The sequence below is a fragment of the Engraulis encrasicolus genome, chromosome 2 (genome assembly GCF_034702125.1).
Source record: "Engraulis encrasicolus isolate BLACKSEA-1 chromosome 2, IST_EnEncr_1.0, whole genome shotgun sequence".
NCBI lineage: Eukaryota > Metazoa > Chordata > Actinopteri > Clupeiformes > Engraulidae > Engraulis > Engraulis encrasicolus.
Window position 1 is genome coordinate 14,330,501 of NC_085858.1, and position 19,367 is coordinate 14,349,867.

A 19,367-nucleotide genomic window follows, 5' to 3' on the forward strand; every position below is an offset into this window, starting at 1 on the left:
ATGATAATTTGCTTTTGATTTGGTCTAATTATACTGGTTTAATTATATAAACAACTCATCATTTTAAATATAGTCTCAGTCTATTTGTTTCATTCTACTTTTTTGTAAACACACATTCTATATGAACTGTACTTTTTCATGTTAAACATCTACAGCTGCACAGAAAATGTCTTGTACCATTTTTGCTTTGTTCCATGGTGTAAGAAATTGACATTTCCCTGTGGCAGAGAATTAAATTTTAGACCAGGGAGGTTTTTGTATGGGGAAGCAGCATATTTGTATCACTGTGTCTCTCGGGCGCAGTAATAGACAGCTGTGTCTTCAGGCTGCATATTCTGGCCTCTCAGAAACACAGTGTTGCTGCTGCTGTCTGCTGTGAAGCTGATCTTGCTCTTTAATGAGTCTATGACATAGCTGTCTCCACTATGAACCCACCCAATATACTCCATGGGTTTCCCTGCTGGATGGCGTATCCAATTAGGGCCATAGCTGCTAATGGAGAATCCTGAGACCTTACAGGAGATGGAGACAGACTGTCCTGGAGACACCACCAGGTGACTTGGCTGGATGAGCTCAATGGCCTGAGCACCTGTGAAACAGAGATGGTTACAGAAGTAGGTGAGAAATTATTGAAACACGGTAACACTGTTGTGCTTACACTCCATGTAAGAATCTCTTTGACTTACAGCAAGTAGCTGCCAGCATCATCGTCAGTAGAGAGGTGGTGGTCATGGTGACTTGGTGGAGGCTGAGCTGCTCTTCTGAGATCTGCAGAAGTCCAGGAGCTTCTGAGGAGCTGAAGGTCCACAAGCAGCTTAATATCTTCACATCAGGGGGAGGGACATGGTCGGGGAGGGGGAGACAAGGAGACGGATGTGAGAATCAAGTGCAAGAGAGGTTTGTCCATTGACTAATAAAACCACCAACGTATTCTTACAATGCTTTCGAAAAATTACTATCAAACTGATATATCATAAAAAGCTCCAGGAGGCAGCTTAATAGGAGAAAGGGAATAGTGGCATTGAGTACAGGGCAGGATATGAGTTAAGGGCAGTATAGCAGTTAATTTAACTGTTCTTTTTGTGGATATCTATAGTTTCTATTTGATTATTTCTGATTATGAAGTAAATGATTATTATTAATAATCAAAATTCACAATATCATCAAAAGAACTGTTTGGATAGCTGTCAATGATATTTTAAATGTAGGCTATTTGTTTTGGTGTGTGCAAAAGTCAACATACAGTGTATGCATGTTAAATTCACACGACGAAATACAACTTATTTTTGACTTTCTGTTGTATTTAAAACATAATATAGTCAATAGTTAGGAAAAAGAACATTAAAATATCTGGGAAAAATATAAGTTTGCATCATTACCTCCGCCAAGGAGGTAATGTTTTCTAATCAACGGATTTGGACGAAACTTTGTGGAATTGTTCATAATGGCCCAAGGAAGAAGTGATTATATTCTGGTGGTGATCCGGATCACGAACCGGAACCAGGACTTTTTAAAAGATTCTGTCAGCAGGATAACTCAAAAACTAACCAACTGATTTGGACGAAACTTTGAGGAGTTGTTAGTAATGGCCCAAGGAACAAGTGATTCAATTCTGGTGGTGATCTGGATCACGAACCGGAACCAGGATTTTTTAAAAGATTCTTCACCATTGCTGGCCTATGTAGACGCCCTAGTGACTAGAATTTGAATTGCGGGGAATCCACAAAAAGAAGGCAGAAAGACTTAGGGTGTAACACTGTCAAATATTCTATCAAGCAGCTTCCTTGGCGGAGGTCTGCGCTCTCTGAGTGCTTCTACTTCAAGATGTAACATTGTCTGTTACTGTACATCAGGGGTGCTCAACTGGTGGACCCAGGTCCGGATGCGGACCCAAACGCAATGTCATCCGGACCAAGACAAAATCCATCTGTATATATATATATATATATAAATTATACATGAGATTTCGCTGCCATGCGATCTATAGGTGTATTTCTGCGAAGCCAGTCTTCTGATAAATAAAAGTATCATCACTATGACAACTCAGTGAGCAAGAGGCCAGTGCGGCCAGCGAGTGAGGCTATTTTCTGCATCGGGTCCGTAGCGACTTTTTTGGACCCTGGAAACATACAAAATTTGGCGAGTGGACCTTTTCAGTTTCTAGTTGAGCACCCCTGCTCTACATAATGTGTGTGGTATGTTTTTGTACTGGTCTGAAGCTGTTTTGTATCACTGTGGCAGTCGAGCACAGTAATAGACAGCTGTGTCTTCAGGCTGCATGTTTTGTCCTTGCAGGGTGATGGTGTTACTGGAGGTGTCTCTGGAGATACTGAACTTGCTCTTCAGTGAATCTTTGTGGTATATGCTACCACCATCCCAGATAAGATTGATCCACTCCAGGCCTTTCTCTGATGGCTGTCGGTTCCAAGCTGTGCCATAGCTAGTAACTGAGTAGGAGACTTTACAGCTGATGGTCAGTGTTTGTCCTGGCTGGAGAGTCACTGAAGCTGGCTGAGTGAGCGTCTCTGAATGGACACCTGTGGAAAACACACCTGTTACTGTCATGGCAGCTCTAACACATGAGCCAGTGCAGACACACAGTCTGGAGTGTTGAGTGCAAATCCACTCCAACAGAGACACTTACTGGAAGTAGCAGCCAGCAACAGCAGCAGAGCTGACAGGGACATGATGGTTAGTTAGTGTGGAAGATGAGGATCTGGCATCAACTGCTGCTCTGCTCTTCACTCTGGACACACAAGTTATACACTCCACAGCTCTCTTCAAACAGGAAGTGAAACTAGCTGAATTTACATGCAGATATTTACATGGGATTGTGGTTATGAGAAGTGGGGCTTCCTGTCAATACAACTCCAACGGCCCTTTAGAGTGGCGACCCTACAATGATTGGCACCCTGGGCAGCGCCCCCTCCGACGCCCCGCCCCCAACCCACTAACTGCATGTTATTATTTCAATAGCATGGCAATAGAACAAAAACAACGGGGTCTTTCCATTCTCCGAACTCCTGTCCTCCCTTGTGCTTGTGGCCTCATGATGATGTCATTGACAACAGAGGTTTAATTCAATATCTTGCAAAAGTGTTGTCAAGATAGCATCTGATTACAGGATTTTCATAGGGTATTATACTATTTTTATATTATGATGTGTAGGCCTACCTTTACAGCCAGACACACACAGATGTGTTTTAGAGAGTCTAGTGAAAGTGTTACAGTGTGTGTATGAATTTGAACTGAATTTTTTGGCATTATATGATCACATAGTTTTTGATGAAGTTTACAAGTAAAAACACAATGTAATAGTAAAGTTAATGCTATGATATTCCAATGAATCGTACTGAATTATTTGGTGTATTACATTGAGGTCCGTTAAATCCTATAATTGCACTGCCCTCATGTGGAAGACAGATGGCACTGCAGCATCACTGTGGCTACAATGGAACTCATTGAAGACTGCAGCACTGACAAAGACAAAGACATTCAAATGTAAGCACAGATATATGTTCCGTGTGCAAGATGAGGCTCAAGGCAAACTTTCTATTCATTCAGACAGATGCCGTTCAATGTGCAATACGCATATTAATGTTTTTCACAAAAACAAACCAATTGCTAACATGTAAAGCACACAGTATAAAGGCAGTATCAGTTCACAGGAGTATGAGATGCTAGTGGAGTGCTGCTGCAGGGCTCCAGGGGACTGGCCACACTTACACACAGAGCAGAAGCAGGATGGTCAGAGGGGAGCTCATGGTCGTATACTGTAAGTCTAGTGTCTTCTCAGACATACACACACAGCTGTAGACTGACCTCTTTGGGTGGGAGTGTTCAACATGTATGCTACAGGAGGACATATCAGGACATTTCATTTGCATACGGTCGTATTAGCAATCCTTTTTGGAGTGGGGACTACGAAATGAGCAATGATAGATACATTTATTTTAAAATAAAAACAATGCATTAGGACGGCACCAGAAATGTGTAAACATGTTTGAAAGATTAAAATGCATGGATGGAACTTTATTTTATCAGGCCAAATGTGTAATCATCACCAAGTTTTTTTTTTATTTTGTTTTTTACAATGAACATGACTTGGAGTAGGTACAAAAAATATTAACATTTTTAAAACTAGAAGAAAATAATATTGATCATATTCACCATAGATACATTTTGAATTAACATTTCTTGGGATATAGTTAAACTGAGATGAGCCTATCCCATTACTCATTAGATCTCTTTAATGTGTACTATGTCGTAATAAAAATTCTGAAATATTTTGTAATATTGTAATATTTGTAATGTTGTAATAATATTTTTCTGAAGTATAGTTACTCTGTTGCACTGATCAATGATATTTTCCATTTGCTATTTATTCAAACAGACAAGTCAAGAGTTGTTTCTGCTAGTTGAGAATGACAAACGTTTTGAATGGGGAAGTGTTTTTGTACAGCCTGCTAACTGCCCTCACTCACTGTGAGTCCCGGCGAGCACAGTAATAGACAGCCGTGTCCTCAGTCCTCAGACTGTTCATCTGCAGATACAGCTTGCTGCTGGAATCATCTCTGGAGATGGTGAACCTGCCCTGGACTGACTGGGAGTAGTAGATCGGGTAGCTGCTAGTGCCAATGTAGGCAATCCACTCCAGTCCTTTCCCAGGAGCCTGTCTGATCCAGTTCATGGGATAACCGCTAAATGTGAACCCAGATGCTGTGCAGGTCAGTTTGTGAGATCCTCCAGGACTGATGACCACTGGCTCAGACTCAGTCAATGTCTGACACTCCACACCTACAACAAAATAGACAGAGACACATTATTTCATCAGTTGGTTAAATCAGTCGTCCACTCCCAACAAGCAGAGAGAAGCTGGGATGGAGGGTGAGTTTACCTGTTAGACATAAAACCACTAATAGTAGTCTCAGACCCATAGCTGGTTGGTTCATGCTATCAGGATATCACTACAATCAGCTTTCTCAGTCATACACACACACAAATATAACTAAAGACCTGTTGCATTTTGCATAGGCCACTCCCATTTGGTCAAAGGGATCACTGGTGTTATAAACGGCATTTTAAATTAAATTAAATTAAATTAAATTAAATTAAATTAAATTAAATTAAATTAAATTAAATTAAATTAAATTAAATTAAATTCATTCAGTGTTTGTGTTTATTCATGTTCTTAAAATACCTTTAACAAATAATGAACTAATGATTGAAAGAACTGTGCAAAATGCTGATATGGGGAAATATGCGTACACCACAATTAAAACTAAGTACATAGAGGCCTACTTAGATAGGGCCTTGATATTACAAAATAAAAAATCTAAAAGAATACTTGAGTAATAACAAAAGGTGTCATTTGTCAGAGCTTATAATTGGGGTTGTGTGATTGATGCCTAAACACAAAGATCCATGATCTAACAGGTTAACATGCGTAGATGTGTTGTGGATGAGAGCAAAAACCTTCAGATAAGAGAGATAAGGGGTGCAACTCATTATCTAACCTCTCATCCCAGTGTTTCTCAAAGTGGGGCGTAAGACCCCCTGGGGGGCGCAGAGGTATCTCAGGGGGGGCGTGTGACATCTGATTTGGGCTTTTTTGCCCCAAGGAAATTATTTCTTGTCTCGCCAATAAGTCAATAATTTTAAAGCCCTCACCAACATTATATTATTGATGAACACACATCTGCATTCGACTGCAGTCCCTCTTTGCTTAATCTCACCAGTCACCTTTCCTTTGATTTTGCGCAGCGATCGCAAAATCAGTCTGCACGAGTACTGCTGTTACTGGGGGGGCTCGAAAGCATTCAGACCCTCTGAAGGGGGGAATGATGGAAAAAGTTTGAGAACCACTGTCTTATCCAGAGATGCTGAATATTGTGGTGCCACATTGCTCCCTGCTGGCCAAGGAGGGAACTATAGTGGTCTTCTTGCTGTTAAAAATACACTGCAAAGTCAATTACATCATCAATACGCTCCAGCTCCTATACAAAGTTTTTAGAATAGTATTTACACATATGCACATGCTCTTAATTGTAGAATATTAATGTGACTAATTGATGACTACTTTATAACTGAAATAACACGTTTTTCATTTGTATGACAAGGATTTTGTGATATCAAGTTTAGAGTATCTTGACTAGACTACTTTGAAGGGATGAGTTGCCTCGAAAACGCTTCTGCTCACTTGTCAATCTCTGCAGAGTGACCGCATTTCATTTGGGGGTATCCCATATATGCTGATAACTGTGCTCCTTAAGTTTTTGTACTAGTCTGAAGCTGTTTTGTATCACTGTGAGTAGCAAGCGCAGTAATAGACAGCTGTGTCTTCAGGCTGCATGTTTTGTCCTTGCAGGATGATGGTGTTACTGGAGGTGTCTCTGGAGACACTGAACTTGCTCTTCAGTGAATCTTTATAGTACATATCTGCATTAAAACAGATGCGATTGATCCACTCCAGGCCTTTCCCTGCTGATGGCTGTCGTATCCAGGAGATGCACCAGTTTTTGCTACTGTCAGTAATGGAGCCTCCAGTTACTTTGCAGGTGACACTCAAAGACTCTCCTGGCCTGATGGTTACAGAGCTGGGCTGGCTGTACTCAACACAGTCTACCCCTGACAAAATAAAGATCAGAAAGTCCCACATGTGTTGATGAACAGGATCAGGAGCAGACAGGTTTGTGTTGAGGATGATGTGGGTGACATGGCTCCAGTGTGCTCCATGATCTGATGGGGAAGCTGAAGACTCTCAGCATTTATAGCTGCAGGTTGACACCTTTGCATTCACAGCTCCTGCTGCTTTTACATCCCCTATGTAAGTAGTCAGGAGGAGGTCATGGAGATGTTTGAAGTTAATTACTGATTATTACTGGAACATGTTATGATACAGAGAATAATGCAAAAAAAAGCCCAGATGTTTGTCATAGGCAAGTGCTGTCATATTTATTCAAATCAGATGTGCAGAAATATTTAATCTGTAAAGGTGTGCACTTTTTATCGGGGTGACTGCCAGCATATTAACAGTGTGTGTTCTTTGTATTGGTGAAAATGTGAATCTCAATATTTTAAATAAATAATTGATATTGTTGGAGCTTTTTATGGTACAGGAAGTGATTTACCAAACAGACCCTGGATGAAAATGTTATAATATTTATTAAAACAGATGTAGAAATATTTGATCAGTAAAGATGAGCACTTTTATCATTGTCTACTAAGGGTGGGTGGCAGAAGTGTGCTGTCACGTCTTTGCTGAAGATAGATTAGTATTTTTGTTGAAACTAGATTCGACAGCAAACTAGTAGGCCTACTTCGATTTAGGATTATGAAGGTTATTGAAAGAAGAATGTCTGCACACTTAAATCCCCTTTGTGTTCTTTTTAATAAGAGGCCAAGCTTTCGGTCTACTGACCTTCCTCAGGGCTCAGGGAATTTCAGTCTGTAGACATTTTTCTTTCAATTTTACACAGTTTTTGTCTATGTTTGGCACCTTTTCATCGAGAGTGCGGTGTGATCCGGTTAAACACAGGATTATGAAGGTTATAAATGTAAACTGATTTGAACAGTTAACCCTCCTGTTACCCTCAAATTTTGGAACATCCGTGATCCTTGGGGTCAATTTGACCCCAACCACTTAAATGTCTACAAAATCAGTAGAAAACAACACTTTGGCAGATGTTTATGTGTCAGATATGTATTATTGATCTGTTGGTGACATGAAAAGTCCTTTAAATATATCCTAGCACCCCCACACATAGCCCACACACCAAAAAAACTTAATCCATGACTAGGCGAAAATTAGACAAAATAGCAATAAAATGACATTAATTGGTCTAAAAACACATGGGCACATATCATTGAAATTTTAGTGGCTCCATATACTCCCTAAATATGAATTTCTATTACTTATAACATTAAAAAGGAAAAAACAAATTTGATTATCAAGGATATTATCTATCTATTACCGTATCTGTCAATTTGAGGCCGGAAAGAAATAGACGTTTTCCCAAACATTCAGAAGGTTTTTAAGTCCAACATTCATTTTCCTTGAATGTTTGAAGTATAATAGTTAGGTAAGAACATGGATACATTGCCAACCAAGAGTTTCAGGAACATCATAGAAAAGCATTATTTTCTACATTATTTCTACACTTGAATTAGTGTGCACATAAGGAAAAAAGCATGAGGAACATAAAAAAGGCATAAGCAAAAATGAGCATGTGCTCCTTGTAGACATATTACATGTTCATGGTAGTGGGGTAATGTTTGAAGGAACAGGGCTAGCAACTTGTATGTTTACTTCTATTCACTATGTATGCCCACTGGAGAACTTGTGGTATGGACGTCAATGTGTATGTCCTTTACAAACGTTACAGCTGTTGCTGTTCCTGCCTTCTCTATGTCAGGTAGCAGCAGTTTATAACCAATGCTGCAGACAACTATGTCAATTTGGAACACCATACTGAATAGAGGAGAAGAATAGCACCATTATATCTCTCAACATAGCAACCAACCTTGAGATCGCATCCATCTAAAGAAGTACAACGGCTTGTCACCATCAGAACAGTCCATTTCAATATTTGGATCACAATCATAAAGCTTCTCTTCAAATATACCATCACTTATAATTATGTATGCTGGGCTCAGAACAACATGCACAGCAATGCTGACTATATGTGATCCATCTTATGCTAGTGTGTGTAGTGGGAGGGTGCAAAAGGGTACAGGGCTGGGGNGGGGGGGGGGGGGGGGGGGGGGGGGGGGGGGGGGGGGGGGGGGGGGGGGGGGGGGGGGGGGGGGGGGGGGGGGTAGGGGGGTTGTTGTGGTGTGTGTCATGATGGTACTAGAGGTGCAACAAGGTTCAGTTGGTGGATTTTGTCAAAATGTCAATGGTGTAGTAGCCACCACTGCCCAAAATGTTATCGTGAATTAGTTTTAGGCCTCCCCCATGTCATTAGTATTATTTAGTTATCAGGGGCCAAACAAAAGCAAAATGTTCAGAAGAAACATGGCCAAATAGCTTCTTTTCATGTATTTCACGTTATCTAAACATATTTTAACATTTATTTGCAAAATATGGATGTTCCATTTATGTTTTATACACTTGAAACAATTGGGGTCAAATTGACCCCAAGGAACACGGATGTAACCAAAATGTGTACAGCACTTAGGAAAAACATTTTTGTTGAAATTTCACTTTTTTCACATTTATCCCATCTATTTAGGAAAAGTCATCAAAGATGAGGAGGAAGAAATATGTACTTCATGTCTTTTTCAGGTGTTAAACATTGAAAGGGGTCAAATAGACCCCAAGGATAACAGGAGGGTTAAATGAGTAGAAGGGGCTGCGCAGTGGTGTCATCTGAACCCTTGTGTTTGTTCTCCAATCAGGAGTCACACTGACATTGGCCTTGAACGGACCAATAGTTTCATGACCAATCATCTGCACACTTGTAAAATAGCAGGGCATTCGGATGATGTTATGATGTCAGTATAAATGAAAGCCAGTCTTTGTCCTGCCGTCCTCTCCTGTGGCCTGTCGCCCCACCTCCATTGAGAAACCAATGAAGTTTCCCGCTGTCACAGTTACAGAGGGACATTTCGGGGGCTGTCATCTCCCATTCAAATTGCAAATTCTAATTGCAAATGAGAACATTACATTGAATGAAACCTATTGAAGGACATATTGATTTTTTTTCCCTCATCCATAACCGTGAGCCTTGCATTAAGACAGAGATTATTTAAGTATATCTCTCTCTACTCTCTCTGATTAAGAGGCTGGAGGACGCAGGAAAGGACAGAAGGACAAATATTGAATTTCACAGTATTGACACACTGAGGCATGACACCTAATTAATGATCTTATTTGTGCCAACCTAACACTGTAGAGATATAGGCTAAGTCCTCTTACTGCTTTACTTAAAAAAAAGAAATGTTTAAGGTGTATTTGTTTTGTAACAATACACCTCATCCAAAATAACATTTGAATGTGGCCTATATTCCATCTTAACCCCTTAGCACAGAACCTTACTGTCACCAAAACGGCAATGGCTATTTCTTAATCTGTTACGGGCTCTCGGTACAGTCCAGCAGTACAATGTTATATGATGTAGTTGGGTATTTTCAGCAAATAGTGAATAGGCCTGCCGGTGTCCCCATCTGCAGTAAGAGGCTAAAGTATTTTTTGACTGGCAAAGCAGTCGAGTTGATCACAGGGAGGTTTTTGTATGGGGAGGCAGCATGTTTATATCATTGTGGATACCGAGTGCAGTAATACACAGCTGTGTCCTCAGGCTGCATATTCTGGCCCTGTAGAGTCACTGTGCTGCTGGAGGTGTCTCTGGAGATGCTGAACTTGTTTTTCAGTTTATCACTGTAATACGTGTTCCCACTATTGCAGATATAGCCAATCCACTCCAGTGCTTTCCCTGCAGGCTGCCTTATCCAACTCGTACAACAGCAACCACTAGTCAGTTCATATCCAGCCACATTACAGGAGAGGCGTAGAGTCTGCCCAGGCTGAGTCACCATTGAGCTCGGCTGAGTAAGAACAACATCACTCCTCACACCTGGAAAAGGAGAATTAAGAATGGAAAAAAATGAGAAACATTTCAAACCAAATTGGTTTGTGACAGTCAGACAATGTTTGAAAGGTGGACTCCATCCATATCTTGTCACATCTTATGCATTGGAGGACTCACTGTGTGCTGCTATTAGCAGTAGGCCTAGCAGATGTGTCAGCATCATGGTGTGATCTGGTCCTGAATCGCTGCACTGCTCCTGATATTGTCATTCAGAACAGAGACATGGTGTATATACAGGAAGACAAAGGGGAGGAGGAGCAAGAGAAAGAGGAGGAGGGATGTTCATTTGCCTACAGCAAGCACCCTGGATGGACAGGTCAGAAGGCATTCAAGGGCTGTCTTTAAAGTTGAAAATTGAAAGTGTGGCCTAGTAATTCCCCACTACCTCGCTTTTTGTACATAATTTGATGATGTGACTGGGTGTTGCAAAGTGAATTCATGGTGCCTAGAGTAACAACAAAGCGAAGTAAAGGCCAAAAACTCACAGCCAAAGCTGAACACATGATTTGATATGAGTCAAAGAGGCAAGGCTTATCATGTAAAATAGCAATGACATGTGAGGTAGCAATGATCGTATGTCATCTTAGAGAGATTCAGTTAATTGTCCCAGTACCGTGGCGTCCAATGTTTGGAGTGGCTCAGTAACAGTGTCAGACTTGACATAACCAGTCTTGGTTCAGTTCAAACAGTCATACAGCGGTGACACAAAGATGTCAAATGTGCACTTTCTCATTTATTTTCACAAATGGAATAAAAAGCTTCTACAAATACACGGTTCCATACTGCTATTTTCCATACTGAAAGTACCAGAGTGATCCAGTATCTGATTTGATGGTAAACACTGCCCCCTGCTGGTTTTTATGATGAATCTCAAGCAGGCCATTCACACTAGTGTATGTTTAGAACTTCATGTTCTAAAGACCAGCAGATCAACACTGTACTTACTGTACATTAGATGTTTATTTGTGTGACTCTGAATCAACAACTTGTCATAATTAATATATGTATAGTCCCTGTCCATATGTTTCCCTCTACTAATTTTTTACCTGTTTCATTTGCTTTTCTAAACACATCAGATTATTTGATATGAATCGTATTGTATTGTTGTATGATACATATTTAAACCCAACAGTATATGTGCATACAGCTTTAATTTCTCACTTCAACATTGAACTTCTTTTACAATTTCTTCTTTGTAATATGTTGTAGGAAATTGTCACGGCCTGTGCAGGGCATTTAGGTTGCGACAAGGGAGGTTTTTGTATGGGGAAGCAACATGTTTGTATCACTGTGGCTGTCGAGCGCAGTAATACACAGCTGTGTCCTCAGGCTGCATATTCTGGCCTTTCAGAAACACAGTGTTGCTGCTGCTGTCTGCAGTGAAGCTGATCTTGCTCTTTAATGAGTCTATGACATGGCTGCTTGAAGAACAAACGTAACCAATATACTCCATGGGTTTCCCTGCTGGATGGCGTATCCAGCGAGGACAATAGCTGCTAATGGAGAACCCTGAGACCTTACAGGAGATGGAGACAGACTGGCCAGGAGTCACCACCAGGTTACTTGGCTGGGTGAGCTCAATGTCCTGTGCACCTGTGAAACAGAGATGGTTAGAAGAAGGGGAGAAAATATTGAAACACACTAACATTATTGTGCATACACTCCATTTAAGAATCTTATTTAGGCCTACTTACAGCAAGTAGCTGCCAGCAGCAGCAGCATCAGTAGAGAGGTGGTGGTCATGGTGACTTGGTGGAGGCTGAGCTGCTCTTCTGAGATCTGCAGAAGTCCAGGAGCTTCTGAGGAGCTGAAGGTCCACAAGCAGATTAATATCTTCACATCAGGGGGAGGGACGTGGGGGAGGGGGAGACAAGGAGACGGATGTGAGAATCAAGTGTAAGAGAGGTTTGTCCATTGACTAAAAAAAATACCAACGCTTTCAAAAAAATTACTATCAAACTGATAGAAATATATAATGAAAAGCTCCAGGAGGCAGCTTAATATGAGAAAGGGAATAGTGGCATTGAGTACAGGGCAGGATATGAGTGAAGGATAGTACAACAATTAAATTAGCGGTTGTTTTTGTGAATTTCTTATTTGATTATATATTATGATGAAGTAAAATGATTATTAATCATCAAAATATACAACACCATCAAAAGAACTGTTTGGATAGCTGTCAGGTGTCAAATATATTAAATGTAGGCTATTTGTTGTAGTCTACTTTTTTATGGTGGGTATACTGTATATTTGAGCATTTTTTGAAGTGGGTATACTGTATATATGTGTGCTATTCTAAATAATGGATCAATCAATTTTAAGTGGGTATACTGAAATCCCTGAAATTTTGAAGTGGGTATATTCTGTATACCCGCATTCTACATAGACTACCACTGATTTGTTTTGGTGTGCGCAAAAGTCAACATACAGTATATGTGTAACAGGTTGGACTAGGTCCCCTGTTAGTGTGCATGTTGTAATTGAAAACAGCTGCCCGTGTGGGCGAGGGTGGAGCCCTTCCGGTTAGTATAAATTGCCTACTATGTTGTCTGTTAGCCAGGTGTGGCTAACCTCAGTACCGGTTGGCGCTTGGGGAAGCCCTGTACGCTGGGTGAAGTAGGTGATGTTGGCGTGTTGGGTGTTGGACCCACACTGGAGCGCGTAGAGCGCAGCTGAAATGCGGACGCCAGGTTACCGCATGTAGCCTAACCGGCTCGAAGGTAAGCCCTTCTGTGTGCACCTGGCGATAGCCAATTATGTTTGTACTGTGGCTAACGAGATGTTGTTTCACTGCAGCATTGCATGGTGAAGCAAGGGTCAACCGTAGACTTCCAAGCTCGGTCCAGTGCTTCCCAATTGCAACTGAAGGTAATTTCTAATTAACCGTCACTCTGTGCCTGTGGCTTTCATGCCACACCTTGCTCATTGATAATGGCATTTCCCTGGCATTAACCCAGTCTGTCTTGTGCTTTCTAGGTTGAGCACATTATTGTCAATTGGCTGGGGTGGGGGGACGCCGCCGTCTTTTCCCGGTGTTTGTGTTTGTTATTTTGACTTTTACCACCACGAGCTCTTTTAGTAGTGGCAGGTTGTTGTTCCTTTGCGCAGGTGCGCGACGCTTTCGTCTTTCAGCCATACGGTCTGACACGGTCAGCTCCAGTCACCCACCCCTTAGACAAGGGATGAGTGATTGGGGACTGGCCGGTTGAGATTTGTAGCAGTATCGTGTAAACTTATTGGTGAGGTGTAGATCCCCTGAGTGGTATAGTAAACTTTCTGCCAAGAGGCCTGTTTTGATAAACATAGGCTACCTCTTCACTGTGAATCATTTCAGTGTGCTGTGACTTATTTTGTTTATTTTGATTATGTTTTGTGTGTACAGTTTTGATTGATTGCAGTGTTATTTTGCATTCGCAGTGCAGTGTGTAGTTAACACACTCAGTAAATTACCTGTACTAGGCCTACTCAGTGCTCTCGCACTTAAGCCGTCACCGTTTCACGATATGTACCTGTATTGACTTCAGTAGAGTTAAGACTCTGTTTGTGTATATGGACTCAAGTGAACTGCCTGCTCATTTTGAAAACGAATAAGACTGAAAGCAGAAGAAAATAAAAACTATTGTATGTGCAACAGCTGTGTCATCCTTGTCATCTAGAACCTGTCGGGGAAAATTGTATTTTTAACATCTGGGTTGTCTCACCCTTAACGAGACTGGCGTAGTCACCTTTTAAAACCTAATTGCTTAAAAGTTAGTAATCCTACCAACCTCCACTCTGCTACATTTTGGCGTAGTCGGCAGGATGACCTGTGAGGCACAGCTGTTGGTTAGAGCTCGTGGTTTTCTTTTTTTTCTTCTTGTTGTTTTACTGGGGAAAGACGGCGGCTGCCCCCTCGGCGGGCGACACCGCGGCGGGCACCCAGGGCCCAAAATGATTGAACTGGCGGAGCTACAGGAGATGGCAGCGCGGAACCAGCGGCAGCTGGACCTGCTGAGCCAATGGGTCGACGCGCAGCCAGAGTCTCCACGGTCGCCGCTCACGTGCTGGAGGTGCCATCAGCCAGGGCACCTGGAGCGAGAGTGCGACTGGCCACGGGTTGTTGCGCGGCCCCGGTCTCCACGGTCACCAATCAAGTGCTGGAGGTGCCACCAGCCAGGGCACCTGGCACGGGAGTGTGATGGGCCACGGGTCTCTCGTCGTGTGCGAACCCCGCCGACAGTCCAATCGGAGAGTGAGCAGCGCCGGGGCACCCCCCAGCAGCCGACCAGAGGACCAGCCAGGACTGGGCTGGATAGCCACACCTCGGGCGGAGGCCGGCCGCTCTCTGGGGACTCGACCATGGCCACTCCATCGCCATCCGGCGTTTTATTGTTTTGTGTGTGTATATGTGCCGTGGTGGTTATGTTGTTGTTGATAAATGTGTTGGGTATGTGTTAGGTGTGCGCGCAGGTGTGTGCGTGTGTGTGCATATGTGTGTGTGCATATGTGTGTGTGTGTGCGTGTGTGTGTGCGCGCGCGTGTGTGTGTCTATCCCCATCATAGGGTGAGCTACAGTGCGGCACCGGGACGGTACCGATTCAAAGCTGGGGCGAATGTAACAGGTTGGACTAGGTCCCCTGTTAGTGTGCATGTTGTAATTGAAAACAGCTGCCCGTGTGGGCGAGGGTGGAGCCCTTCCGGTTAGTATAAATTGCCTACTATGTTGTCTGTTAGCCAGGTGTGGCTAACCTCAGTACCGGTTGGCGCTTGGGGAAGCCCTGTACGCTGGGTGAAGTAGGTGATGTTGGCGTGTTGGGTGTTGGACCCACACTGGAGCGCGTAGAGCGCAGCTGAAATGCGGACGCCAGGTTACCGCATGTAGCCTAACCGGCTCGAAGGTAAGCCCTTCTGTGTGCACCTGGCGATAGCCAATTATGTTTGTACTGTGGCTAACGAGATGTTGTTTCACTGCAGCATTGCATGGTGAAGCAAGGGTCAACCGTAGACTTCCAAGCTCGGTCCAGTGCTTCCCAATTGCAACTGAAGGTAATTTCTAATTAACCGTCACTCTGTGCCTGTGGCTTTCATGCCACACCTTGCTCATTGATAATGGCATTTCCCTGGCATTAACCCAGTCTGTCTTGTGCTTTCTAGGTTGAGCACATTATTGTCAATTGGCTGGGGTGGGGGGACGCCGCCGTCTTTTCCCGGTGTTTGTGTTTGTTATTTTGACTTTTACCACCACGAGCTCTTTTAGTAGTGGCAGGTTGTTGTTCCTTTGCGCAGGTGCGCGACGCTTTCGTCTTTCAGCCATACGGTCTGACACGGTCAGCTCCAGTCACCCACCCCTTAGACAAGGGATGAGTGATTGGGGACTGGCCGGTTGAGATTTGTAGCAGTATCGTGTAAACTTATTGGTGAGGTGTAGATCCCCTGAGTGGTATAGTAAACTCTCTGCCAAGAGGCCTGATTTGATAAACATAGGCTACCTCTTCACTGTGAATCATTTCAGTGTGCTGTGACTTATTTTGTTTATTTTGATTATGTTTTGTGTGTACAGTTTTGATTGATTGCAGTGTTATTTTGCATTCGCAGTGCAGTGTGTAGTTAACACACTCAGTAAATTACCTGTACTAGGCCTACTCAGTGCTCTCGCACTTAAGCCGTCACCGTTTCACGATATGTACCTGTATTGACTTCAGTAGAGTTAAGACTCTGTTTGTGTATATGGACTCAAGTGAACTGCCTGCTCATTTTGAAAACGAATAAGACTGAAAGCAGAAGAAAATAAAAACTATTGTATGTGCAACAGCTGTGTCATCCTTGTCATCTAGAACCTGTCGGGGAAAATTGTATTTTTAACATCTGGGTTGTCTCACCCTTAACGAGACTGGCGTAGTCACCTTTTAAAACCTAATTGCTTAAAAGTTAGTAATCCTACCAACCTTGGCTAGGAAGAAAGACGGGAGTCTACGCATGTGTGTAGACTACCGCCTCCTTAATAGCAAGACACGCAAGGATTCCTTCCCATTGCCTCGGATTGAGGAGAGCCTGGATGCCCTGGCTGGGGCCCAGTGGTTCTCCACCCTGGACCTGGCTAGCGGCTATAACCAGGTCCCGGTCTCGGAGCGGGACAGGCCCAAAACGGCATTCTGTACCCCATTCGGGTTATTCGAGTGGAACAGGATGCCTTTTGGGCTCTGTAATGCTCCGAGTACCTTTCAACGCCTTATGCAGAGGATGTTCGAGGATCGACAGTGCGAGTCCCTCCTGCTATATTTGGACGACATTATCGTCTTCTCGTCTTCCATCCAACAGCACCTGCAACGTTTGGAGGCAGTATTGACCCGTCTTCATACAGAGGGGTTGAAGGCCAAACTTGAAAAATGTGCTCTCTTCCGAAGACGGGTGAACTATCTTGGGCATGTGATCTCCCACGAAGGTGTTGCGACTGATCCAGCAAAGATTGACGCCATGGCCTCGGAAGCGTCCCAGTCATGTATCGGAGCTGAGGTCCTTCTTGGGTTTCGCGGGTTATTACCGCAGGTTCGTGGAGGGTTTCTCCAAACTAGCCGGCCCGCTGCACAAGTTGGTCGCCGACCTCTCTAATGGGAAAGGAAAACGGAGGGCTGGCCAGGATTTGGGGGCCGCCTGGACAGGGCAGTGCGAAGATAGCTTTGAGGCACTGAAGGCGAGGCTGGTCTCCGCACCCGTCCTGGCTTATGCCGACTTCTCCAGGCCTTTCATTTTAGAGGTCGATGCCAGCCACTGTGGCCTGGGAGCCGTTCTCTCCCAAGAACAGGATGGGGCGGTACGTCCGGTGGCCTATGCTAGCCGAGGTCTGAGGCCCACTGAGCGCAACATGAGTAATTATAGCTCTATGAAGTTAGAATTTCTCGCGCTCAAGTGGGCCATGACTGAGAAGTTCAGAGAATACCTCCTTGGCCAGCGATGCGTGGTCTTTACTGACAACAACCCCTTGAGCTACTTGCATTCCGCCAAGTTGGGGGCCACCGAGCACTGGTGGGCGGCCCAGTTGGCCGCCTTCGACTTTGAGATCAAGTACCGGTCGGGCCGCAGCAATAAGAACGCTGACGCCCTATCCAGACAGTATATGTCTGGAGCCAGTTTGGGGGAATATGTGTTGCCGGGCTCCGTCGTACCCACTGACTTGCAGCTGGCCCAGGCGTTGTCATCGGAGCCGGCGACTCAGTGCTCCATGTCGGTGTTCCCACAACGGTCCGCCCAGGAGATTCGGACCCTTCAAGAAGCTGACCCAGCGTTGGGGTCTTTGCTGGTGTTTTGGCGGCGGGGTACCCGGCCCACGCCAAAGGAGAGACTTGTGGCTTCGAAACGAGTGATGGGCTTTGTGCAGCACTGGTCTCGCCTGGTAGAACGGGAGGGTGTCCTATATCGTCGTGTTTTCAGGCCAGATGGAAAAGAAGAATTCCTCCAGGTTCTTTTGCCCTCTGCCCTCCAAACAGAGACCCTACAGCAGCTTCATCAAGATCACGGACACCAAGGAGTGGAGCGCACCTTCGAGTTGGTGCGGCTGCGCTGCTTCTGGCCCGGTCTGCTGGCCGACATCCAGGAATGGTGTCGGAAATGTGAACGATGCCAGGTGGCTAAAGATTCCGGTCCGGCTTCTCACAGCTTCATGGGTCACCTCCTTGCTTCCCGGCCCAACGAAGTTGTGGCAATTGATTTCACCCAGCTGGAGCTAACATCGAATGGGGTGGAAAACGTACGGGTCATCACCGACGTATTCAGCAAGTACACCCAAGCTGTGCCCACCCGTGACCAACGTGCACAAACCGTGGCGCAGGTGCTACTGCATGAGTGGTTTTATCGGTTCGGTGTGCCAAGTCGCATCCATTCTGACCAAGGGAGGTCTTTTGAGAATGGTCTTATTCGGCAGCTTTGCTAGCTGTACGGTGTTGCGAAATCCAGAACCACCCCGTATCACCCTGCGGGCAACGGACAATGTGAGCGGTTCAATAGGACCCTCCACAACCTGCTCCGGACCATACCCACCACTCGGAAACATGACTGGGCATCATGTCTCCTGCAGGTGGTGTACTGCTACAACACCACTCCTCATCCCACCACAGGAGAGTCTCCGTACTTTCTTATGTTTGGAAGAGAACCCACCCTCCCTATCGACTTCCTCTTGGGTAGGGTCCCCGATCCGGTGCCAGGGACAGTTCAGAACTGGATTCTCGAACATCAAACCAGACTGAGATTGGCCTTTCAAGGGGTTCGGGACCGGCTAGTGGCGGCAGCGGATCGACGGAAGGACCGTCATGACTGTCGGGTTCAGGAGGTTCCCCTACGGGAAGGCCAGCTGGTCTACATGAGGGACCATAGTGTGAGGGGCCGACATAAGATCCAAGATCACTGGAGCTCGGATTCGTACCAGGTACTCCGAGCACCCACGGAAAACGGGGCGGTTTACACCATCGCACCGGTACACAATCTGCAGAAAACCCGTAATGTCCATCGTGATCAGTTGAAGCCACAGTTCCCCTTGGCTTATGGCGCACCGTTGCCGGAGGCCACGGCTTTGCATTCTGCTGCTCCTCTGGACGAGCAGCCACAGGAGGAGGAGCAACTCGTACTGGTGCTTCGGGACCCTCCACCGATTATGGGTACCCTTCCACCATCTGGGTCTCCGCCACATATTGTGGAACAGGACCCATCAACCGCTGTCGCTCACCCAGCGCATGGGTCTTCCCCCCCAGTTTTGACGTCGTCTTCCGGTGCAGTAGACCGCAATGCTGATTCGGGGATAGCTTC

General features: G+C 44.5%; 1 pseudogene and 4 gene segments (V, D, J or C); all 5 read right to left on the reverse strand.

Annotated features, from left to right (window-relative positions):
• Positions 1 to 2,229: 2,229 nt before the first annotated feature.
• On the reverse strand, positions 2,230 to 2,720 carry LOC134468863 (Ig heavy chain V region 5A-like). The segment is given in 2 exon segments: positions 2,230 to 2,537; positions 2,645 to 2,720. Coding segments are annotated over 2 exon segments (351 nt in total).
• A 1,760-nt stretch (positions 2,721 to 4,480) lies between these two features.
• On the reverse strand, positions 4,481 to 4,952 carry LOC134459537 (immunoglobulin heavy variable 3-21-like). The segment is given in 2 exon segments: positions 4,481 to 4,797; positions 4,898 to 4,952. Coding segments are annotated over 2 exon segments (372 nt in total).
• Positions 4,953 to 6,301: 1,349 nt separating this feature from the next.
• Positions 6,302 to 6,658, reverse strand: LOC134459547 (Ig heavy chain V region 5A-like). The segment is given in 1 exon segment: positions 6,302 to 6,658. A coding segment is annotated over 1 exon segment (357 nt).
• Positions 6,659 to 10,257: 3,599 nt separating this feature from the next.
• Positions 10,258 to 10,777, reverse strand: LOC134459558 (Ig heavy chain V region 5A-like). The segment is given in 2 exon segments: positions 10,258 to 10,577; positions 10,710 to 10,777. Coding segments are annotated over 2 exon segments (366 nt in total).
• Positions 10,778 to 11,808: 1,031 nt separating this feature from the next.
• LOC134459565 (Ig heavy chain V region PJ14-like) lies at positions 11,809 to 12,335 on the reverse strand (annotated as a pseudogene).
• Between the last annotated feature and the right edge of the window lie 7,032 nt (positions 12,336 to 19,367).